At 37.7% G+C, this 25,582-nt stretch overlaps 1 protein-coding gene across 1 annotated transcript; it reads left to right on the forward strand.

The window, feature by feature from the left end:
* Positions 1-1,229: 1,229 nt before the first annotated feature.
* egflam (EGF-like, fibronectin type III and laminin G domains) lies at positions 1,230-24,908 on the forward strand. The gene is made up of 25 exons (XM_014985323.2): positions 1,230-1,765; positions 7,639-7,748; positions 8,684-8,770; positions 10,045-10,071; positions 10,178-10,295; positions 10,396-10,531; positions 14,388-14,554; positions 15,663-15,775; positions 15,946-16,193; positions 16,359-16,546; positions 16,962-17,062; positions 17,144-17,244; positions 17,351-17,495; positions 18,550-18,739; positions 19,249-19,374; positions 19,709-19,952; positions 20,031-20,166; positions 20,717-20,833; positions 21,751-21,931; positions 22,414-22,437; positions 22,628-22,706; positions 22,785-22,928; positions 23,425-23,508; positions 23,595-23,698; positions 23,809-24,908. The coding sequence occupies exons 1-25, from the start codon at positions 1,660-1,662 to the stop codon at positions 23,958-23,960; spliced, it is 3,228 nt and encodes a 1,075-aa protein (XP_014840809.2). The 5' UTR covers positions 1,230-1,659; the 3' UTR covers positions 23,961-24,908.
* The last annotated feature ends 674 nt before the right edge of the window (positions 24,909-25,582 follow it).

The raw sequence follows: 25,582 nt of genomic DNA on the forward strand, positions 1-25,582 counted from the left end.
AAACTACACAGCTGAAATAAAAATGTCAAGAAAGACAAAGAAACCTAGTTGACCTTTTACCATTTTAATAATAATACAGCGATAATCTTGCTGCTTTTGATGTTTGTAGTCGGGCTGTCACTTCACAGTCAATGAAGTTGGTCAGCAGAAGGAAACACAAACTCTGCGTTGATGGCAGAGTCCACAAAAACACAGTGGAGCAACACCAACAGAAGCCTTCACTTACTGTAAAAACCTCACACTGGAGCTCAACTAATATGCGCCTCTCCAAGCATTCTCCAGACTTTGCAACCTTGATTAAGAAATGATAAACAAAATTAACTTTTATTTGAACAGAGGACTTTTTACCACGGAGCAATCGATCAGCCGTTTTCTCATTAGCTCAGGCAAAATGTTTCTGATGCTGTCTTTGGCTCAGGTATCGCCTTAATACAAGAAATTCAGATGCCTTGCTTCATGTGTCAACAACTCCAGATCTTCTCAAGTTCTCAAAAGAGCTTTGCCTTCCAATCGTCTCTAGGCTACAGTTACTGCTGTTGCTTGTCCCTATTTTTTTTTTTTTTTTTTTTTACCACACTTTACACTTGTTTGTTTCTTGTACTGAGATGCAGCATTGGCCCTGACATATTCCATGGGAGACAAATAAAGATAGTTTGAATGCACTTAAATGATCAAAATTATGTAATTACAACAATAAAATTTACGCATGTCATTCTAATCCATTAGAACGCCATAATTATGTTTGACATAAAATGTTTGTCAAAAATGTATATATTTTTTATTCTAATTAAGGCTATTATACATATAAGCCAATAGATGACTGGGGTTTTAGAATGGTAGCCTACTGTGTCAATAACAATAGGTGAAATAATCCTGCTCCTTCTGGCCAATTATTATGCAAAGTTACATTATGCTCAACTAAGTGACAAAAAGTGAAATATGAGCTGGTGGTCCACTTCATTTAAAATTTTTTTTTAGCTAATTCATATAGGATCTTATCCAAATAATGCTCTTTCTCTCATAACAGAATTTCGCAGAAGCACTAACTTTTTCAGATCTCACTCCTGCCAAGTGATTACAACAACCGCTGCCCCGCACGCACAGCATTAATATTCAGAGTCTGTTGTTTGAGCGTCTCCCCCCCCCCTGCTTCTGCGCCAAGACATGCTCTCCATCTGTGTCCAGTGCGCGGATTAGACGCTTATTATCCTCTTAGCTCTAAATGGCCCCACGTTCCTTGCACTTGGTTGTGAGGCTCATCTGCTGTCTAAGAGGCGAATCGGAGCGTGGCACGACATCGATCATGCGTAAAAATGACCGTGGCCACCATTCATCGGTGTTTGCGAGGACGAATTGACGGCGAGATTTGTCGTCCATCGTCTGTCAGAGCGCATCTCCGGGGCTCGGTCACTAGGCTGCTCGTCCGTTCATGACCCACCCCACTGATCTTTTGCAGCCTGTAATCTTATCAGTGTCAAAGCGTAGCTGCCCTTTCCCCCACGGACAGATCCCGTGCGTCTTTGGAGGGCGTTTGTCTCCAAATTTGGAAGAGAGACGAGCTTTCATTTGAGACAGCTTCCGCACCAGCTGAGCATTTACTTATCGATAAAGTTGCGCTTTTGGATGTGTCCTAAAATGTGGATTTGACCAAGTGAAACTATGGATCTTACATGTAAAGAGAAGCGTCTGCTATGTTTACTTTTCTTTGCTATCTGCTCTGCCAGCGTGTGCTTTGGTGCCAGAAGATCAAATGCGCGGAGATCTGGTGAGTTCAGCTTCCACAAACTAGTTGGACTGGAAACATGAAATATTATTACAATGAGCATAACAATGAAATGAACTTGTAACATGGCAACGTGAGGCTGATAGCATACACGGTTTCTTTGTGTCACTGACTGTATTTTTAAATGTTTTCACCTTTTATTCATGATATCACAGAAAACCAAAGGACCACTATTTAGTAAAAAAAGTACAATAAATCAAAGCAATCTTTTTATGTGTGTTCATAGGCAGCAAAAACACAACTTGGGACATTCTCTACTTAAAACAAAGCCCATTTCATGCCACAAAACAAAACTGCATTTTTTTTTAACAAAATTAAGTACAATTATGCCATTATTATTTTAATATGTGTTTTTTTATTTTTTTTTACTTATGTTCTTTTTCAGTCCAGCTTACTGAGAAGAAATTTAAATGCAACCATTGCTATGCAGAGTGATAAACATTTTTGTTCCTGTGTTTCAGCTTTTTAATTTGAAATCGAAGAATAAAAGAAAGAATAAAATTCACAAAAAATGCTGGGAAATGTGATGGAAAAAATAAAGTAGAGATTAGAAAATGTGTGTTTTTTGCTTACAATCAAGAATGGATTCCAGAGAAAGAAAAACAGTTTATTAACTGTAAAAACAAAAACAGCAACTATTCTTAGTTAAAATATGCAAAAACAAATGTTGCAGAATAAAGATTTTTATCCAGAGGCACCACCTGATCTATCAAAGACAGTTCTTTAGAGGGAGCGTGTGTGCATTCATTATTCAGGAAATCAATGATTGTAATTTTAAGATAAGAAAGATCAAAGAGGTGAAGAGGTGAAATATTATTAGGGAATCAATCAGAAGCCCTCAGTCAAACCCAATCACCTCTTATACTTGATGAAGATCAGACTCAAAACAGAAATAAATCCACAAAACAAACTGGAAGATGTTTCAGTGAACTCCCTGGAGCAGCATCACATGTGGTTTTCACTGCAGAAACAAGCATGAATGTTGTTTCTAACCTAACCGTTGCGCTGCAGTTTCTCACAATTAATTTTCTTTTTTTGTTTTTCTCAAATTTCCTTGTTGAGCAAACAGCTAAAAGTCGGACACTACTGCTAAAAAAAAAGAAGTTACAAGATGACTAGTGTACTAAACAATGACAGATCTTCCTAACATCAGCACCAAGCAGTCTACTCAATATGGTGTCATAAATAACAAATAAATTAAATTTTTTTTTATTTCAGCCAAGCTCTTGAGTTAAGTGATTTTTTTTCTCAACACCATGATGTCTGATCTCTACATTGCTAGATTTATAGTGCATGTAGTTCAACTTCTATTTTACAAAGATTTTTTGCAAGAAACAATATAAATGCTTTTAAAATATGTAGATAAGTTTTAGTTAAAGGTTAATGCTAAGCTTCCTTCTGTCCATTTCTTAAACTACTGCGTACATCTTAGCTGAAACCCTTGGATTCCTTCTCAGTCACACCCTCTTTGTATCCGTTTCTTCTTTGTTTCTTTGTCCCACTTCCTTTACTTTTCTTTCCATCACTTCCTCTTTCCCTCACTGTCATTCCCCCTGACCACTGACTTTTTTTTCACTCTCAGACCCCTCAGGCCGATGTGGGTTGACTTCTACGTCTGTCTGTCTGCACAGTGCCCGAGTCACAGCTCTGACTGCCAAACATGCACAGGGCTGGTGCAGCTCTGCATTTATGACTGCCAGTGACATTTGTACTTGTTTTTTTCTGTCTTGATGTCTCTCAGCGCTTGTTTTCATGGAGGGTAGAATGTCAGCAGGGCTCAGTGTCCACATGCATCACATCAGCGTTTGACAAAAAAAGCTGGTGGTTTTTCAGAAAGGGGTTAAAATTGAATGAAGCTCCCCCCCCTGAGGTGGTCTTTCTTTTTAATTCCTTGACAGCTTCATTCCCCCGTTAGAATAGACAGTTAAATTATTGATGGAATAATTCAGAAGCTTCGTTTTTTTTTTATTTTTTACTCTTATTGTTATGCATATCTAGCATTATGAAGTTGATAAGAGAACCATGCATTTTAATGAACCCTCCACGACCACTTCTCGCACTTGAACTTTTGTTTGGTGGAACACAATTAAAATTTAATCACGACAAAAACAGTTGCTATTGTTTAAAGCACAGCGTTTTGTTTTCATACCTTCAAACTCGCCCCATTTTGTTCTTTAAAGGAAGACGGCTGCATGGGGCTCACTGATCATTTTTTTGGGGGGGACAAAAATCTGGGAAGTAAATATTTTCGACGTAAATCTTAAGGTGGGGATAAGCAGATTATTTACACTGCAGCTTTGTTTTAAGTATAAGATTACTGTTGAACACATAAAAGCTGTGTTGAGTGTTGAGGCTGATTAATAGTTGACAGAGAATCCAAATTTTTCATTACCAAAATAACCTGCTCTTTGGTTACATCCTCATACCGAATAAAATTCCTGTTCATGAATTCATTTTTATCAAACAATAACAATTATATGTGATACAGAATCTAATCAGACAGAACAAAACATTTAGAAGATTTAGTTTTTGCTGACATCAGGATTTATGAATGTGAATAATCCATCCATCCATCCATCCATCCATCCATCCATCCATCCATCCATCCATCCATCCATCCATCCATCCATCCATCCATCCATCCATCCATCCATCCATCCATCCATCCATCCATCCATCCATCCATCCGTGCTCCTGACACAAAAAGGAATACCAAAACACTTTCTAGCTCATTCTGGATGAGCTTAAGTTTTTTTTCTTCTTTTTTTTTCTTTTTCTGGGGTTTATTCTGCTGTGTTTTGGACAAAGGTAGAATTTAGACATGTGACCTATAATTTATTTAACAATGACAACTGATTTTCTGATTTACTCTGTTTCTTAGACATGATATTAAAAAAGAAACATAAAAGGACATCTGATATAATTGTAAAATATTCAAAATATTTATCACTTGTTCATAAATTTGGGGATTAATCATGACATCCAAATGAATTTTCTTATATTTGCAATTTGAATTTAATTTTTTTTTCATATGCCCAATTAAATTGAAATTTGTATTGAAATAATTTTTAATTACTTCTGGTTAATTTGAGTCTGAAAAACCTAAATTCTAGGCAATATTTAATCGGGGAAAAAAACACTCACAATCTAGAAGCCACAGATCAGGTTGACAGGATGAGAGGCCAGGAAAATATTCATTCAACTGTCTCTATCATGTTTGAAGTGGACAGTGGCCTCAAAGGATTTAGAAGGGCACTTGGCAAACACAGACCAGCGGTGATTCTGAGATTATCTTCTCGATAAGACAAGAGGGCATGTCTCAAGCCTCACAGAGTATTACTAGATGTAGCATGTGCTGATTAAAAAACAAAAACAATATCTGTGAAGTTAAATCTAACATTACTAATTGAAGTTACCTAATCTTGACTGATTTGACCTTTCTTCTGTCTGTGTTTGGGGAAACAGAGATATACAAAGTTCACCTGATGGAAGTACCAATCCTTGTTAAATGAGTGACATGAGAATATCTGGAGGTTATTTGTGATTCACATGTAACATATCTGTATTAAACTGTTGCTTTTATCTACAGTGAAATCATTTTTACCTTTTAAAAGCTTTGAACGGGTCATGCATGCTTTTATTACATCCCAACAGATATATTAACTCTTTTATACATTGGTGTTAGTTCTGCCTTGCATGACTGCAGCCTGACCTCTGACTTCACACTAAAGCATGAACATGCTGTTCTTGCTTCTCTTCGCTGGTTTACTCTTCGCTTCATAATTACCTTTAAAGTTTTATCAATGACCTACAAGGCACTGAAATTACTCGCTCCAGCCCTCTTGCATTCATATGTGCCCTCTGAGTCCCTTACATCTAATAATTGGTTGTTTTTCGCTGTTCCAAGGTTTATGCTGGTCCACAGAGATAATCAGGTCTTTGGAGTTGGAGGTCCTAAATAAAGTACTCATTGACACTAACATCTAAAACATGTTAGTAGATGTCTTAAGTTACATCTGTGAACATATTTGGATGTGTCAGGCTATGGCTACTTGCACACATTTAAATAGATGATGCTTAACCTGTAGTTTCAGCTGGTCGATGTTTCCTCAGTTGGTTGGTTATTTTCCAATTATTATAAGCAGATGAGAAATCAAGCAAACACTGTTTTGACTTTAGGTTTTAGAATAATGACTAACATGGTGCAGGTGATGTCCTTTTATGATTGCTGATAATGCATTTAGTAGGTGACGTCCAAGTCTTTCCATTCTAACAGCATTTACAGTCTGCAACAGAAAATGACCAATTTAAAAATATTCAGCTACACAACTCTTGAGTTCTCAGCAATTTAAAAGGATGAAAAGCACCAAATCAATACTGTATTATATTATTATTATTATTATTATTATTATTATTATTATTTTTACCTCTGCTCTTGTTTGTAACTGTGCAGTTAGCAAGGGAAATAAATACGCTGGTTCGGGGGTGTCACATGGTGTAGAGGTAGAACGGAGGCTGTTAGCGCTCGACGCAGCTGTCCGGGGTTTGATTCCTGACCTCAGGATATTTGCTGCATGTCTTCCCCCCTTCTCTCGCTGCCTGTTTCCTGTCTGCATACTGAAAAAGAAAGGCCACTAGTGCCTGGTTAGAGTCTAGTTCTTCATGTCATCCCTCCAACCTTTCAAAGATAAAGCAACTAGCATGACCATATTATCCAGATTATTATTTAAAACCACATGGTCTTTAAATGTTAATTATGTGCCTAATCTTCCTACAAACTTGAATGTTTGCGTATTAAAACCAATATGTTTTTTCCCAGCCAGTCTCTTGAGATAAGTGATTTTTTTCTTAAGGATATTAAGTTTACTCAAGAGCTGCAGATAAGCCTACCAGAAAAAAAAAAAAATCATGTGAAGGAATAAAAGGAGCAAACAACTGTGATTTTCTAAGATCAGTCTCCCACTGATAACCACAGTAATAATATGTCAAAAATCAATCTAAATTATTAATTATTTTCTATCAATTAAACCATCTCAATTACATGAAAAGAGGGGTGATTTATTTATTTTTTGTTTCTCAGGACGAATCAAATTTAATTTAACTTCAGTTAAAGGGACAGTGTTATGTAAAATAGACCTTTTTCAGCTACATCATGTTATAATGTTATTCCCTGATCAAGCAGCCTTTTGTTCTTGCAATGGCTCCTTCGCCAGAATCAAAACAACCTGGAGCTGATTCTTTTAGTTTTATTAGATGATAATGCATTACCATCGTCTGTTTCAAGACCTTTATTCTTATGCTCTGATGTAAAAGTGAGTTAAAACCTTAAACATAAACTTTTATATGTCTATCCTCTTTTACCTCAGCTTCATGAAACTCATTTTCCATCTTTATAACTGATTATTATTCCCAATTTGTGAAAAGTCGAAAGCATTTCTCAGGCAGGGAATCTAACTCTAAAAAACAAAACAAAACAATAGATTTCTTTAGGTTTTACAAAGGCAAACTGTAAAAAAAAAAAAAATTGTGTCAGCTTAAAATCATTAAAGGTTATGGTTCTTATGTGATTCTGTTTTTTCCCCTCTGATAAATATTTTCAAGCCACCTTTATAAATGTATAAAGAGGAGAATATTGTTAAGCTTGTGTTTCAAGCAGTTTAGCTTTCATTTATAGAAATAATTCCATTAGAAATCCATTTGAAAATACATATATAAATAAAATTAAGTCTTGGTCAGTCAGAATGTGTTCTCAACAGTTCTTGAGAGCCTTGTCCTGGTAACTCTTGTGCTCTCCCCGTCTGTATCTTGTTGGTTTCCTCGCTGATTATATCCATGTTTATGTTTGTGCAAACCAGATCGTCTGAGTCCTCCGTTGGACATCCAGCTGGAGACCCTCAATTGCAGCGCCTTCAGTGTGCGATGGAAAATGCCCCGCAGACATGTCAGCACGATCACTGGATACAAGGTAGGTGCAAACAGATTCTGGGACACTTTATTAATTGTCCACATTTTGAATACTTAATGAGTGTAGTGATCATTTAGAAATTATTTCTGACTGTTTTTACCTATCTGCCATCCTTTGGTGGTCTTATTTTGAAAGTCCTTCTACTAAGTAGAGCGTCTTCAAAAAACACACGGAAACACCAGAAACACCTTTCAAAATCTCACAAAGGTTTTCGAGATGGAAAATAAATCAAATTTCCACTGTTTTTTTTTCTTGAGTGCCTGCTCATTTCTTCCTGCATGGCTGACACACTCTTCACTTCGCTCTAAAGTGCCCATAAAACCATGTGTCCAGGAAGATGGCCATGAGGAAAAAGGACAAGTTATTCTTATCTCCCATCTATTTGAATGGAACCCTTTCGTTGCCAAACATATATGGTTAATTTTTAGGTGCAATATTGCTCTGGAAGGTGAGGTCAAATAAAATACATACTACATAAACATACATGCATAAGTGGGATTATCTGTTTTTAAACCTACGTGATGCATATTTTGTACAATAGTTAGAAAGAGAATGTAAAGTGCACATCCAGTGTGGTTGCATAGTTTCATTGCTTTCTTTGATGCACCGTTTCAATGCTGGCCATGTGTTTGAGCCTTACATAACACACCAGAAGTTTCTTTCTTCCTTCCTTGAATCAACCATTAAGAAATTGTGGATAAGTGTAACTGTGGGGGCTTGGTCTTGGGCCATATGTCTGCACTAAGAGGATTAGTCAGGACACTGGCTTCCCAAGAACTTACAGAGATGCAAGTGTGTTGCTTTGCAAGTTCAATAAAAGTCCTGTTTCTTTTTATTACATTCTTCTGGTTAGCCATAAATAAATTGTTGCTGTTCTGTCTCAATACTGCAAAAACTAAATAATAGTAATTTATATCTGTTTGTGTACTTCTCAGGTCTTTTACACAGAGATGAAGAATGGCCGCCCAGTTAGTACGACATCCATCATGGAGGTTCCGCTAAGTTTGGACATGCTAACCACTGTGAGTATACACATGGAGCTATTTGTTATCTGGCATTAAAAAGCTGGAGTTTAGCACCTAGAGGCTAAGTCCTATTCAGCTCTTTCCCCCCTGGTCTTTACCCAACCCCTACAATTTGAAAGTTTAAGCTTTACAACATGTTTAAAGACAGAGAACAAAGTTGGAAAGAAAGGGAAGACAAATAAATGCAGATTTTTTGCATTGGAATAAATAAATATTTGCATGAAAGTAAGTAGGTATTTTCAATATTAATTGCAACAAGCGTAAATATGGCAGTTTTGACATAGTAGTCGAAAAGGACATGCAAAAGCGGGTTGTATCTCTTAAATGTTTTCATACTTTGTTTGCAGCTACTAACTTCAGAGTATTTTATAGGAGTTATTATAAGTGATAGACAAAAACACAGTGGTGCATGACTGCGAAGGGAAAGGAAAATGATGCATGGCTTTAAAAAAGGTTTGGAAGGAGAAATCAAAAAGTGTGCTGTGCATCTGGGCCAAAGTATAAAGCAATATGTCAATCTTTGAACATCTCACAGAGCACTGTCAAATCCATTTAAGGAAAACTTAAAGAGTGTGAAATGACTGCCAACCTAATGACTGCAAACCTATCAGGACATACCTGATGTCTTAAACTGATGAGGCTGGCAAGGAAGGAATTAAACATAGAAGGATTTAATAGGTTCATGACAACCTCCAGATATCCGCGATTCAGGAGGTAAAATCAGATGAGAGGAAAACTTTTAGTTTTGCTCTTCACAAGTTTTATCTTCACGGATATAAAGACCGGATGACACACTTTCTGCTATACACACCATCTCTGTAATGAAATACTGTCGGTCTGGTGTTAAATACAAGGCAGTGGTTCTAAATATATAATCCTGAAAGAAAACCTTTTAGAGTAGAAAAAAAACTTGAGACTGGGCCAGAGGTTCATCTTTTAGCAACAGCAACTCGAAACAAACATCCAAGCCTGGAAGTGGTTTAGGTCCATGCATATATACAAAATACAGTCACATACACACCTAAGCAATAGGCATAACCTATTACAAAAATTAGAAATCACTTTATATTTGTTATCTTTAGACAGTGATAAGTCAAATCTGATAGTTAATTATCAACTGTTGATTAGTCTGACTTTTAATATTATTGTCTGTTTGGTCAAACCTTTAGAAACCACTGAGCAGCGCATCTTTATTTTAGTGTCATATTTTAGTCTTCTTAAAGTTACAGTACCGTTCTAATATCATTGAATAAATCTGTACTTTCCAACAGGGGCAATTTGATGGACAAGCCAGCTTTGTAAGTAAAATTGAGCCCATTTGTTCGTCTCCCCCAACTTTAACCCACTTTCACTGTCTTTCAATAATTTATCTGATAATTTTTTTTGTGTGTTTGTGCTCTGTAGGATGTAAACATTGGCAACCTAAAGATGAACTCCAAGTACAGAGTCAGTGTTGGAGCGTACGGTTGGGCCGGGGAGGGTCGGCCCAGCATGCCCAGAGACATCAGTACTGCTTCACATGGTAAGAATATGTGAGTGGAAGAAATTGGTATTTTAATAGTTCCCAGTGGAGTAGCCTGGACCATGAATAAACTAAATTTAATTTGCTTTTCTGCCTATAGAGATGTGCATGCCTCCGTCACCTCCTACTCAGCCAATCGTCATGGCTGTATCGGACACAGAGTTGGCTTTATCGTGGCAGGAAGGAGAGAGTGAAGGAAGCTCCCCTGTTCTTCACTTTCTGGTGGCTTACATCAGGTCAGTCTTGACTCATTCAACATTTGCAAACTGGGGAAAATGCAGTTGATAAAAATTTCAGACACATTAAAGACATTTTTGCACGCAGACAAGGAGAAGTCATCTTTCTCAGTACGAACACTTTCCTTTGTGTATGGATTAAAGACAGAGGAAGCCTTGACAGAATAGAAATAAAAACGTTATTATGTGAACATCTTTTCTAGCCGTGGATTTTACAGAAATGTGGGGAGGTTGGGGGGGAAGTCTTTATTTTCTCATTTTATGAGCAGCCCTGTCTCTGGATAAAAGTGGACTGTTCAAAGAAGCTGCCTTGTAAAAACCTGGTCCTTGAACCATACATTACGTTTGTTGAATTCATTACAACATTTTGCTGTCTTGCACAAGAATTTGTAAAAAGTTTCAAAACGCGACATGACTGACAGATTTATATTCAAACCCTGTTTTGCATCAAGAAGTTTCTAATTGTTTCTAATTGCATATTCCAATAATTGTCTTAATCTAGACCTTAATAAAAAAGAGTTGCTCTTCATCATGCAGGGTGTTGCATCAATCCAGGAACACAGACTCCAGAATACAAACAAAAATCATTGAAAACAGAACAATATGGCGTTAATCTCAGTTTGTATAGTGTTTATGACTTAAATACCGCTCCAAACTGTGTGGAAATGTTTAGCTGGAATGGAATTTAAATTAGGTGCAAAAGTCCTGACTTTCTTTTTTCGGGAGAAGAGCTCTCTAGTTGGTTTCTTTAAAGGAAAAACAATCGAAAATGGATAAAGACAGTTTTAATATTAGAGAACAATCCTCACAAGATGGCGTGCCTTCTCCAATCAGCAATTCTCTACGATAACATCACTCTGAATGCAAAGTTCAAGTGATTACATTCAGCATGTATTTAAGCTAATGATAGCACTTCTATCATTAGCTCCTCTCTATCCAGTTAATGTGGCAAAAAAAACAAAAAAACTATTGGTCATCATTTGGTTCTCTTCTTCTGTCAGCATTCATATTATCACCATGAGTTCCTTCTTCATCTCATAAACCTCACTAATGTTGTTTTCCCCTAGCTCCCACTGCACACACAATAAGGCTGTGAGTGTGCAGGCTGTCCTTCAGCCCACTGCTTTGTCAATAATCTGTTGTGGTGGAGTGAGATCTATCAGAGCAATGACTCACCACATAGATGTCTGACATTGTCGATGGACGTGCAAAAGCCTCCCTTTTTGGCTCAAACAGCCAGCAACGACGAGTTAGACGACGAGTGTTTTCGGTTGTTCATGTTGTAAGTTTTGTTACTTAGTCTTATTGTAGGCAAATGAGGCTTGCAAGGCCCTCTGCTTTATGAGTCTAGTAATGTAAAGCTAAGTCCGCTAATCACGTCTTAGCCCTTTATCCACTGTAAGATTCTTTTAATCCAAGTCTTGGACAAGACGTGAATAAGTGCATTTTACAAAATGACCTTTGTTACAGGGCAACTGGAAAGTATTCATAGCACTTCAGTTTTTTTCCCACTTTAAGTTAAAGTCTCATTGCAAATTGTATTAAATTAAAATCTTTCCTCAAAATTCTACACCCAAATATCCCATTATAATGATATGGGGGCAAAAAGTGTTATGCAAATTTATTAAAAATAGAAAACCAAGAAATCACACTTATAGTATTACCAGCTTTTTTCTACAGCTTGAACTTATTTCACCTGTAGGAAATAAAGTGGACTGGACTTCATTTGGAAAGGCACGCACCTGTCAAATTAAGGTTCCACTGTTTACATCAGGTCAGAGGTCACCAAGCATGGAATCAGAGGAATTGTCTATAAACCTCAGAGTCAGGATTGTCTTGAGGCACAGATCTGAGAGAGGATCCCAAAACATTTCTGCTGCTGTGAAGGTCTCACAGAAATTAGGAACCAGCAGGATTCTACGTAGAGCTGGCCGGCCGTCTAACCTGGAGGAAGGCGCTGTGCTTTTATGTCCGAAGTGACGAAGTTGTACCAAGCCGTACCACTGCAACCGATATTTAACTACCCGAGAACCGTTTGACCTAAGAGGCCAGTAGTGAGACGGTTTAGGCAAAATAAGGACGACAGAATTGGACAAAAATGTCAAAATTTGTACAGAAGCGTAAAGATAAAATCCTAAATAAACTACTTAGACAATTTATCAGCAAACAAAGGTCATTTGGGGTTGAATTTCACTAGGTCTGCCAATAGAAGTGTAAATCATATTTCTTGGTTTTCTATTTTCTGTAAATTTACAAAACACTCAAAACCTCAAAATCCCCCACATTGTCATAATGGGGTATTAGTTTGTAGAATTTTGAAGAAATCGATTAAAACTATTTGGAATAAACATAACAAAATGTGGAAAAAGTGAAGCACTGTAAATGCTTTCTGGATGTACTTTAAAATCTAACTGCAGTTATCTTTATTGTGCAGATACATGTGGCACAAACACACATCTGGTTGAAAGCGGGATTCAATTTTTAAAATTGATTTGTTCAAACTTGAATCCAAAGCATAACTGAGGAAGGGTAAAGAGTACGATAAATTCGATGGGTGGTCTCTTAAAGTGTCAAACATATTTAATGGTGCATCCTTGTAAACATTGGAAGCAATTTTTTAAATTAGTTCTAAGTGTGTATTAATGGCTGGGAATCTGACATGTTCATCAAACGCATAACTCTGACTATACAGCTCTCTTTTGTATGCATCTCTGCTGGTCTGTTCAGTGTAACCTCTTGTGTTTTGACACAAGAGTCAGTGGGAACATGAGAAAGAACGAATTTCTTTTTCATTCTGTTAGCACACACAGACGCGCGCACACACACACACACACCCACGCACACACACACACACACACACACACACACACACACACACACACACACACACACACACACGCACACACACCCCCACACGCACACACACACACGCACACATGCACACACACTACAAAGAGGCTCCTATGTCTAGACTGTCTGCAGAGACGCTGAAGTCACAAATGAGTAACTCGGGTCTCTTTGATGATAGCCCAACCCCTATGTGAACAATGTGGTTTTTTTTTCTATATATAAACAATGTGCTTTTGGTGAAATATCACAGGTAAAAAAATGGGCTGTGAAGGTTTTAAACATGCTGTAAACCTGCAGTGCTGATGTTTGCAATGGAGAGCTTATGGCTTTTAATTGTGTGACTGCAGAGAAACAAAGAGAGAAAAAGAGACGGTCTTTCACTGTGACAGTCAGATATGAATGTATGTCTCTGTCTGGGTTTGCATGTGCTGGTATTCACCCAGAAGGGCCGTCTCAGATGCAAATCCTTCTCTACGTCTCCCAGCTGAAGAGACGCCTTAAGTGTTTTGCTATGGCTGAAGATGAAGAAACAATGAAACACTATTTATTTATTCATGCAGGTAATTTCCTGCAATTTTTGTTACCATGATGAATTGGATTGAAACGATGCCAGCGCTCTGAGGTCAATTTAATTTTAATAATGAAATAAAAGTGAACTATATTAAATACTTTTTTTTCCTGAATATTTTTTTTTAATCAGGAAACAAATAAAAACAAAAAATAATGATTTCCATTTTTATTTTCTTTTGAATCAAATCTTTTCATAAACAAGAAGACAATAAAATAGAAATCAATTTTATTGTCACAAAATGGGCAAAATCAGGCGTACCAGAGTGAAAATGAGAAAAATTGCAAATAAAAAAAAATATATATAATATAAAATGTGTTGCATATTGAAAAATCAAATGCACAAATGAATGGAAAAGTAAAGTATAAATACAGTGCTATATGTTTTTTTATTCCTTTCTCTCTTATTTCTACGTAAAGTTCTTTATTTCTGTCCTAGGCCAGAAATGGACACAGAGTGGACTTATATACGGGAGCCCATTGAGACCAGCTCCATGGTTTTAAAAGGGCTGCTACCAGAAACCGAGTACCAGTTTGTTGTCAGAGCCGTCAACATATACGGTGTAAGCCCACCCAGCCACATCAACAACCCCGTGCGAACCCTCGGTGAGTCCAGGTGTCCATCTCACTTTAATAGCTGAAATACTTCATTCTCTATTAGCTCCTACGTCCGTATGCTTTAACGACATTTTGAACATCCTCCTGTCACTTCCTGTCATCTTCTTTGTCTTTTCTGTCAGTAGTAACATCCAGTTGTTGATCACATGTGATGTGGAAAAGTGTACTTATTATTTTGAGGCTGCAGAAGGCAACTCGTTTAATTGGCTTTTCTAACTAGCTACTCTGCAAATGGTTGGCAGGTAAGCTGAGTTAACTGTTGTCAAAAGCTCATGACAAAACTGAGTGCATAAAAGAATGCAATAAAGATGAAAGCTACATAAAACGGAACAAAATGAGCCGTTTAGAGCGTCAAAGGCAAACACACTGACTCAAACTAAGCAATACAGAAGCATTGTTTCTCAGCAGGGGATGAAAGCGGGTTATGTCCCTGTCTCATCAGACAGGATTAAGTGCGTGATGCTGGACCCCTTCACTGTTGTTCACGTTAATAGAAATGTGAACACACGCACACAGTGGACCGCTGCTGGAGGGCGCAGCAGGGGTGGGACTGAGTGACTGACTTTTCTTGGTGCTCTTTATGTGAAGTTGTCTGTTTTAGCCAGAATAACAGTGCAGCAGTGTAAACAGGGTAATACAATAACTTAACTGCTGCATAGCTGTGTGTCTGACTTGCTTTTTCATGTTTTAATGTAATTTGACCAATTAGCAACTCAATCTCCACATCCATTCCTCTTTAAATGCTGGTTGTGTCTAAATCAGCTTTTGTATTTAATGGATAAAAGACTTTTCCATTAAACTGTACACTGTACTTAATTACTGTACACACTGAAAGCTGAAAGGACAAATTCATAAAACACTGATAATTAAGATAAATGAAGAATTTGAGCAGCATGGGGGCAGTGGGGTTTTCTAAGTTGTTTCTTTTGAAGAGCTGAGAGTCAGAAGAAAAACTTTAACACCAGTTTTGGTAATTGCCTTCAGAAAAGTAAATGTACATGCTTCTTGGTTTCTCTCTTTTGGTTTATGTTTCTATTGTTTGTATTTTAAATATAATGCTCCCGTCAATATTTCCTTTGGCTCATGTTTGTGACAGGTTCACTAGAAATGGGCAGTGGGGATGTGGGACGCTACAACACTGATCCCAGGTATAAAGATGAAGATGGATTTGACATTGATGATTCAGATTATGATGTCTTTATCGAAGAGGTAGGTGTTGCGTATTAGTAATTCAAATCATGTTCATTTTTTTCAATCATCTTTTTAAAATCCAAAATAAGTCCCAAGAAAGCACAGCTCATTTGAAAATACTGGAAAGTTGGAGAAAGTTGGAGCAAAGTTTGACGTGTTGTTATGTTTTTAACCTGTTTATTCCCCAGCTGAAGCCGTTCCCGGGTATCGGTGAGAACAACGGAAAGTCCCAACTCCGTTCACATCCTGGTCCGCCATCTGGACGAAATGTCGTTTACCGCATGAACGGCAAAGTGCCTCCGAATGTCACCGATCAACCAGTCGATGTGACCCCCTCGTCCATATTCTCGGTCTTCACAGATCTGGTTTTTACAGTCCCTTCAGAGCGTAGCGGTACTACCGACACCCCCACTACCGCTCCATCCACCACTACCGGGTAAATGGCTCAATATAAAGAGCATTACTTGAAGCCTGTATTGGAAACAACAACAGGGAAACATTTTTACCATTTAGGGTGTTACTGGAGAAATGCCTTAATAATTGGAAATAAAGCTATTTCTTTTATGCTTTGTCTTCTTTCTCATATTTGAATTGACATCAGCCCACCTTCAGCCACCACCGCTTCCATCTGTACCATCTCGCCCTGGAAGGGTGAGATACCTCGTGTGTACGACCTGGCTTGTGATGATACTGTGTGTCCGCCTGACAGCTTCTGCCTCACTGATTACGAGAGCGGAGGTTCGCGCTGCCACTGTAATCTGGGGCGTAGAGGAGACTCCTGCTCTGAGGGTAAGAAACTGAAACACGTAATACCTGCTTTGCTACATTTTTACATTTCTGTATGAGAAAGAAACCTTTACATCATGGAGAAAGAACACACATAGACATATTGAAGCAACATTTCAAGACATAAGACAGAAATTTAAAGCATAAAAGGATCTTCCAAACTGGCAATGGACATAATTGTGCCATCAAATTGATTACAAGGTGGCTTAAAAACAACAAAGTCAACACACAGTGTATCAAATATCTAAGTTTAACTCTATATGTCTTAATTTTATACCTAAATATGTAAAATAAGATTTGACAGTACCGGTGGTAAGCTCTTGCTATGCCATCTTGCCCTATGATTATAATCATTTTGAGTAGTTTTTCTCCCATCTTCCATCCATTTTTTACAAATTTTATCATTGTTCTTCTTCAGCTGTGACAGTGAACTTTCCCAGGTTCTATGGCTACTCTCACATGACCTTTGAACCCCTGAAAAATTCATACCAGACCTTTCAAATCACATTAGAGTTTAAGGTAAGACATTTGGCTTTTTTCGTAGCTTTGCTTTCTCTCAGTCAAGAAATGTGTTTGAAACGTGTCATTTCTCTTCTACAGGCCGACTCCGAGGACGGCTTGCTGCTTTACTGTGGAGAGAATGAACATGGCCGCGGAGATTTTACGTCTTTAGCTTTGGTTCAAGGCAAACTTCACTACAGGTAAGGAGTCACACTTTGCATCACTTTGCATCACTTTGCATCACTCTGATCTTCCTGATCACTCATGGGAACAAGAATAAATAATGTGCATAATTTGTCTCCTCAGGTTCAACTGTGGCACCGGAGCTGCCCAGATAATCAGCGAGAGCCCTGTTGTTCTCGGCCAGTGGCACATCGTCACTATATTCAGAGACGGCATGAGCGGCTGGCTACGTATGGACAATGACAACCCCATATCTGGACGCTCACTGGTAACCAAAGCACTTAAATGTTTAACATCAGAAATGATATTGCAGTGTCTTGCAAAAGCATTCAGACCGTTTTGACAGTTTTTCAAGTACAAACGACCTCAGCGTGTATTATTGGTATTTTATGTGATGGACCAACATAAATAATTGTGAAGTAGCTTTTACAGCTTTTACAAAAACACATTTAAAATAAGATATGTATTTGTTTTCTCTCCACATTTGACCTCAAAACAGGTTTCTCTTATAGATGAAATCTTGGCTCTTAATGACACAATGTATATAAGAAAATATATAATAAATTACAACTACCATCCATGCCTGGTCATTGGGGTTCTGGTTTCTGTTACCAGTCTATGACAGAGCTATAAAGAGACCCGGTGGACAGATAACAAAACCCAGGGAGATGTAGAGACAGTTGAACCTGCCACTCGTGTCTGTGAATGTGAGAGGAACAAGAAACATAGAGGAGAACTTGCAAACTCCTTGCAGAAAGGATTTGACGAGGACCTTCTCGATGCAGAGAAATAATGCTAATGATGTTTCAGTTACATTTATGTCTGGACTTTGACTGGGCCATTCTAACATGTACATGTGTTTGATCTCAATCATTCCATTTTAACTCTGGCCTTATATGTTAGGTCTTTGTCCTGTGGGAAGCAAATTGTTGCACACTCTTTTGTTAATTACACACGGATGCATGAAAGAACTGTTAGATTTTAATTTATAAATATTTTTGAAAATCATGCCCTCCTTTCCACGCACTTGATAATGGCAAAACTTGGTGTTTGTCTTTTATCTAAAATACCAACTTGTCTGAATATACATGGTCAGAAAAGGTTCAAAAGCTATAAATTTTATACGTTTGTGAGCCGATGTAAATCAGTGTGTTACTGGCAGAAACACACCAATGAAGCATATTTTTGCCATCAGATGTAAAAGCAACACATTAGTCATTTATTGCTAGAAAAATATTAAATGATTTGCCTTCAGACTTAATGTGTCTTTACTGTTACAGAGGACAAGGCACACTTTGTTCTTTTCAATCTTGTTCCTTCAGGGTCAATACACTAAGATTACTTTTCGCTCGCCGCTGTATGTGGGTGGATCTCCTGGTGCTTATTGGCTGGTCAGGGCGACAGGCACAAATCGTGGCTTTGTGGGCTGCATTCAGAGCCTGACCATCAACAACAAGGCTACCGACATTAGGCCATGGCCACTGGGCAAAGCTCTCAGCGGAGCTGATATAGGTGAGGGATGGATGGCTTTCATTCTTTCATGTGTTTTCTCTGTATGCATCATATAAAATGTTTTTTTTTTTTTTCAGTAGCTGAGCAGAAATCGGATAATTAAACTGTGACTTCATATAGAAAAATACTAAAACATATGTTTTGCTTAAAAATGAATGGCATCATCATTTAAAAACCCTGTATTATATAATAAGGTTCATTAGAACAAAAAAAGTAAATTTTTGCTTCAAGATGGGAACAAAAAACTATTGTTTTACAGCTCAAAGCTGAGAATAAACACTGAACTACATATATTTTATCACTTAGTTATATTTTATTTTATTTATTTTGCAAGTTTTTATGTATGTAATAGCCTCTATTAAAATAAAACGTAAAATATAACAGATCAGAAAATATAAGTTAAAAATGTATTCTTGTATTTTCCTTATAGAGCACACACTGAAATAGAAAAACTCGACTTTTTTTCCCAAGTTAAATGTGCAGATGAGCTTTTTGTTCTTACCTGCAAGGTGAGTGCAGCGACAGAGTGTGTGACATGGTTACCTGCGCCAACGGTGGAGTCTGCTTTGCAAACCGTGCTGACGGCTACATCTGCCTCTGTCCTCTCGGCTTCAAGGGAGCCCTGTGTGAAGAGAGTGAGTTAACACCATTGCCCTTTCCATAAAGAATACGCAGGTATTATTTATGCTGATAACTTTTAACCACTTTCATTTTTGTGGTAATTGCTCTACGTTTTAGAGGCAATCGAAGAGAACTGCCTCTCTTCTATTCGCTGGAAGATTATTACTTCTAGCGTGATTGTAAAGCGATTGATTGCATGTTAGAGAAGCTTTGCCACAATTCAATTTTCCGCATTTTTGCTTTCCCCACCTAAATTCTTCCTGCCGTTCACTTTTCACATATCCTAACGCTTAGTCATGTTCATCGCTAATCTTCTTCTTTTCTCAAGTTCTTTGTTCAATCCTTCAGGTTTCTCTCTGTCCTCACCCCTCTTCAATGAAACTGTGTTTTCATACGCTGTCATCCGGTGGCCTCAGTCCTCCCAGAGTTACCTCTCTTTCATGGAGTTTGAGGTGACATTCTGGCCATCGGCACCCAGCGGGGTGCTGCTGTACAGTGACGATGCAGGAAGCAGAGACTTCCTTGCCATAAACTTGGTGGACAGATACTTGGAGTTCAGATTTGACTGTGGCTCTGGAGAAGCTGTTATAAGGTAAAACACTGATCACCGCTGATCACCTCCTCTGCCACCTGCTCCAACTGATTTCTGACTAAGTAATTTGTGGTGCAGGAGTGAAGAGCAGATCAATCTGGACTCCTGGCATGAGCTGAGAGTATCTCGAACTGCTAAAAGTGGGATCCTGCAAGTGGACAACCAAAAACCGATGGAGGGAATTGCCCAAAAACCGATGGAGGGAATTGCTGAGGTGTTTCTCAGACTCATCATTCAAACCTAGCTTTATTAACTTAAACGTGTAACAGAGTCAAAATGACATGACTTCCATCTTTAAATGCATGACTCTTATTGACACTTTTACTCACTATTGACAGTCATCAATAGTTTCCTGGTTGAACTAAAGTAAAAGGAAAAACATATTCTCAATTCCAAGGTTGATTAATTTAATTGAGATCATTTCAAGCTAAATTTAACTGCACAATTTACATTTTTCACAAAACTAGAGACTTTTAGAGTTCTTTTGGAAAAACAAATGCAAGTTACATGCATTTTATATAAATGACTTGGTAATGGTAAAAATATGATCCTTTCTATTATCTAATTTTCTGCTCGTTCACCATCCATCCATCCATCCATCCATCCATCCATCCATCCATCCATCCATCCATCCATCCATCCATCCATCCATCCATCCATCCATCCATCCATCCATCCATCCATCCATCCATCCATCCATCCATCCATCCATCCATCCATCTCATCCCAAAAATAATCTCATATCTCTTATATTTCCTTTTCAGGGAGCTTTCACTCAGATCAACTGCAGTTCGCCTCTCTATCTAGGTGGGGTGCCAGACTATGAAAAGACCAAGAGGACAGCAGGTGTAATGAAGCCCTTTACTGGGATCATTCAGAAGGTGAATGCATCTGTTCAGTAGCTAAGAGTAAGAATAAACGTGAGATACTAGAAAACTTTTTTATATGGAAGCATTTGGGTCATTGCATCCTATCTGCATGAAATAACTCTCCTAGATTTCTCCAATATAATTTACATTTTTTTAACTTAGCAACCATACCATTACATAGAAGTGGAAATTGTAAAAATCGTGAGGCAGCAAAGCTTCCAGGGATGAACTGCTTATGCTTATTGGATTACTCCACATTTGGAAGCAGAAACTTTACACGGAATTGGAGAAAGAGCAAGAATTGCGGAGGAACAGCAACACAATGACATGTCTGACTAAAAGGCTGAACTTGGGGCAACAAAATCCAGAGTGAATAGATGTGTTTTTAAGAGTAATATATGAGAGGGGGAATCTATAACAACAAATAGGATCCAAATTGTTAAGCTGTCTGTGACACCATCTGGTACATAACATCATGGTAGAAGATACAGACATGGTGGACATTTGTTCACATAACAAACATCTAAATGTGAACATGAAACTATAAATATGTAGCAAACCACAACATAAAATATAAGATTATGGGATTATAACTAATGTGTGGAAGAAACTGTATAGTAAAGTTAAACAATGTATGTTTTATAAAGCATAGATGACTGAATTGAATAACAAATAACACAGGAATCAGTGATGGCATCTTTTTTCATTGCATTTTTGCAATAGTTAATGTTAGAAGCCTGGGTGTACAGTCAGAGGATCAGTTCCTAGTTACAACTGTACAACGTAATTACATCTGTGATGTTTCTGGTCTGTGCAAAAAAAAAAAGAAAGTTTAATTTTCAACATGTTCTAAACTTTTCTTAAAATCTTGTGCATGTTTTCTTTTTTATTTTCCTTTTGCTGTTTTTTTTACTCTTTTACTTCCCCAGCTGATTCTCAATGACCGCGCCATGCCAATCACAGCCGGCTCTGCTGGCGGTGTAAATATCGCAAACTCAGCACACCCATGTGTGGAAAACCCTTGTGCCAACGGAGGAACCTGCAGGCCAAAGTGGGATGACTATGAGTGTGACTGCCCTCTAGGGTACGATGGAAGGCACTGCCAGAAAGGTCAGCAGGAGGAAAGAAAAATGCATAATCCATGAACGAGCCGCTTCTTTTCCACTGTGGTTGCTTGGATGTTTTTAGTCCATAAACACAGTCATGAATAGTTAAAAGCCCGCGAGACAAGGCACACGCTTTCTCAAACAACATCCGGTCTTCTGAAATGTTAACAGGAGAGGAAGATTGTACTTGTTTGACTTGCGATAAGAACATCAGATTTTAAATATTAATCACATCACTGAAAGAAATTGCTTTATCAAGGTGGTAAATATTAAATGTAATGCAGAAAATGAAGCAAAAAGCGGAAAAAGTCAGTGTTCAAATTCACAAAAAAGGACTACAATACTTAATGAGGTAAAGCTTTTATAGTTTACTTATCTGCAAAATTAATGATATTTAGACTTAGAAGTAATTAAGCAAAAATATTGGAAGCTAATTTTCTTAAATGTGTCTGTGTCTTCTTTGTTTTTAATGCTTTCATTGAACAGAGTGTGGGAATTACTGTTTGAACAGTAAGTCATTTTCTGCAAATTCAAAAAGCACGCAGTGTATTACTACATTTTTAATATATAGAAATGAGCTCCTTTTGATAATGCCCATTGTAGACAGAGCAGTATTGTGTATCATCTAGTTTAGCTTGTTGCACGCAGATACTGCCACCTTGTGTTCATATGCAGTTATTACCTTCCCCTCTCTACGCAGCTGTGACTGAAGCCATAGAAATACCCCAGTTCATTGGCAGAAGCTATCTGACCTATGACAACAGAGATATCCTGAAAAGGTCGGTATTAATATAAATTTAAACACCTGTTTAAAAAGTATTACATCTTCTCAGTTTTTTTTTTTTTTCTTATTTCAGGGTGTCTGGGTCCAGGACAAACCTTTTCATGCATTTTAAGAGCACAGCAAAGGATGGTTTATTACTCTGGCGAGGAGACAGTCCAATGAGACCCAACAGTGACTTTATTTCCATGGGGCTTCAGGATGGGGCTCTGATCTTCAGGTATCCCCATACCTGAGTATTTAATTTATTTTGTTAATATTAACCAATTATATGTGTTTTGGTTATATGGTAGAATCCTAATTTACAGTGGGTTTAGGTTAAACACTTAGAATTTATTTACCAATTAAGAGACATCTGAAGTTAGAACTGGTTGCACAACTTGTAGGGGTGTCAGAGTTAAAAAGACTGAAAAACAAGTTTTTAAATCAATGTGTCATGTTCCTTGTAATTCACAATTATGCACTTTTGTTGGTCTATTGTACTGAAATGCCCAGTGAAATAAGTGGCCTGTAAATTAGCCAAATGTGGAGAAATTTAGGATGTATCTTGTGAAACGCAGATTTCATCAGAAGAGAAAAGTTTGATCCCTATCAAACAGAAATGATAGGAAGCAAAACTGATAACAATTCGAGGAGAGTGATCTTTGAAAATGACCTATGAACACATGTCAGAATGAGTTGTTCAGCTATTAAATCACTACACATTTCTGTCGTAGCTATAACTTGGGCAGCGGCATGGCTAACATTGTTGTCAACGGGACGTTTAGTGATGGAAAGTGGCACAGAGTCAAGGCGGTCAGGTGAGCTCTAAGAGGAACCTATTGCAGCTGCTTTTCACAAGGATGTAAGCGTTTGCTTGAATGTACGTTTTTTTTCTCTCTTTCAGGGACGGCCAATCAGGGAAGCTGACGGTCGATGATTACGGAGCGAAGACGGGCAGGTCACCTGGCAAGATGAGACAACTCAATATAAATGGACCCTTGTATGTTGGTAGGTGGTTTATGTCCTGTCAGCATCACTTAGTTTTTTTTTATTCCTGTATTTTTCATAGCTTCCCTTTCTTTTGTTTGCTATATCTTTTTTTTTTTTTTTAACCATAGGTGGCATGAAAGAGATCGCCCTTCACACAAACAGGCAGTACCTGGGAGGACTGGTGGGCTGCGTGTCCCATTTTACACTTTCCACTGACTTTCACTTAGCTTTGGTGGAGGACGCAGCTGACGGCAAGAACATTAACACCTGCTCCAACTAGAGGATTTTTTTTTCACATATGGGGAGAGTTTCGACACACTTTTCAGCTGGATTTGTCACCATGAATTTCACTTGTCAGAACCACAGCAGTAAAAACTAAAGTGTTTTTTTATATTGTTAATATTTTTAAATGCATCATAGGGTGTATACCGAAGTCACTCTGGGAAGAAGTGTTGTCACATGAATGTTTTTATGATCTCTCTGACTTGCAGAGTAACAAAGTTTGCTGTAATTTTTTGAAAATATTCCGGTTTAAACAAGCTTTGATCCGAGGTTGCAGGAAGAACTGACTACAGAGGCACAAGTGCTCCATCTGAATTCACATCACAGTCATGGATTATGGTCCTGGCAAAAACTAAATAGAGGACAAAAAACTTTTTTTTATGGGACAATTCCAACCATATGTGTACTCTTTTTCTTTTTACTGTAATCCCGTCTTTGATTGCTGAAAGCACCAAGGAACATTATTTACCATGAACTTGAGCAGCCAGAGGGGATGACCGTCTTTCAAGATAATCTTGGTTTTTACTCTTCAGGATGTTTGTGTCTTTTGTGTGATGTTTTTTTTTCTTTTGTTTGACATGTTTTGTCATTAGTTGGACACATTTTGAAAAGTATTTTGTGATTTTAGTATATTCAAAGTGTTTAGTTTTTACACTAAAGGGTTCATTTGCCTGTAGCAGTTTTATGTCCTTGTCCAAATTATCCTTCAGTTTTATCTTTTAGTTTCGGTCACATGACATTCTGATCTTGACACGGGTTGAATTTTGGTTAAAAGAGAGACAAGATCACTGTCATCTGACACAAACCTCATTAAATGCCACCATTTACATTCCTTTCATGTCGATCACATGTTCACCACTAAACAAATATGTTTTCTTGTTGTCATCTGTACAGGTTCTGAATATTTTTTTACCCTGTAAAATAACATTAAGTTTTAAAAATATGTCTTAAGTCTCCTTTTACTCTAGATTAAAATCACATTAAGACCTTATTCAGAACATGGATGGTTCTGCAGGCTCAGGAGTGCAACAAAAGTGTATGGACTACTTTTAGCATGCCTCAAACACTGTGTTGGTATTAAAGTGGCAGGATAGATTCTGAGCACTGCATGAAGCAGCCATATAGGAGCAGGGTAAGCTCACTCATTACAGGGCAGATGATGTGTATCTGCTTGTTTTTGCAAATCAGAGATTTTAAAGAAACGGAAATGTTGGCTACATGCCAAGACCAAAACCTAATCACCAAGTAAAAACTTTTCTCCATCAGATTTCTTGGTTGTAATTTGCATTGATAGCTATGAAGACAGATTTTTTTATTGAAAAATTAATGGAAATTAATCACATCAAAAAAGCCCTTATTTTGTACTTTGTTTAAGGTTCATTTCTATTAATTTGTAGTTAAATCAGTGGAAACGTTTAGGGTAGTTGCTATTATATCACTCTGTCATTTTGAGTGAATTAGAGAACAGAACAAGAAAACAGATTGTCATCACTGCGTTGAATTAAAAGGGCTTCAGGCAAGGTTATTACTGTCTCCTACTAAAGTTTCACCCAAGTCAACATGCTCTGCCGTCAGGAGAGCCAGAAATGAAGCAGTTTCTTTCCAAGAAAAACTTCTTGG

The sequence above is a fragment of the Poecilia mexicana genome, unplaced genomic scaffold (assembly GCF_051168715.1).
Source record: "Poecilia mexicana isolate PSO_F unplaced genomic scaffold, ASM5116871v1 scaffold_9, whole genome shotgun sequence".
Taxonomy (NCBI): domain Eukaryota; kingdom Metazoa; phylum Chordata; class Actinopteri; order Cyprinodontiformes; family Poeciliidae; genus Poecilia; species Poecilia mexicana.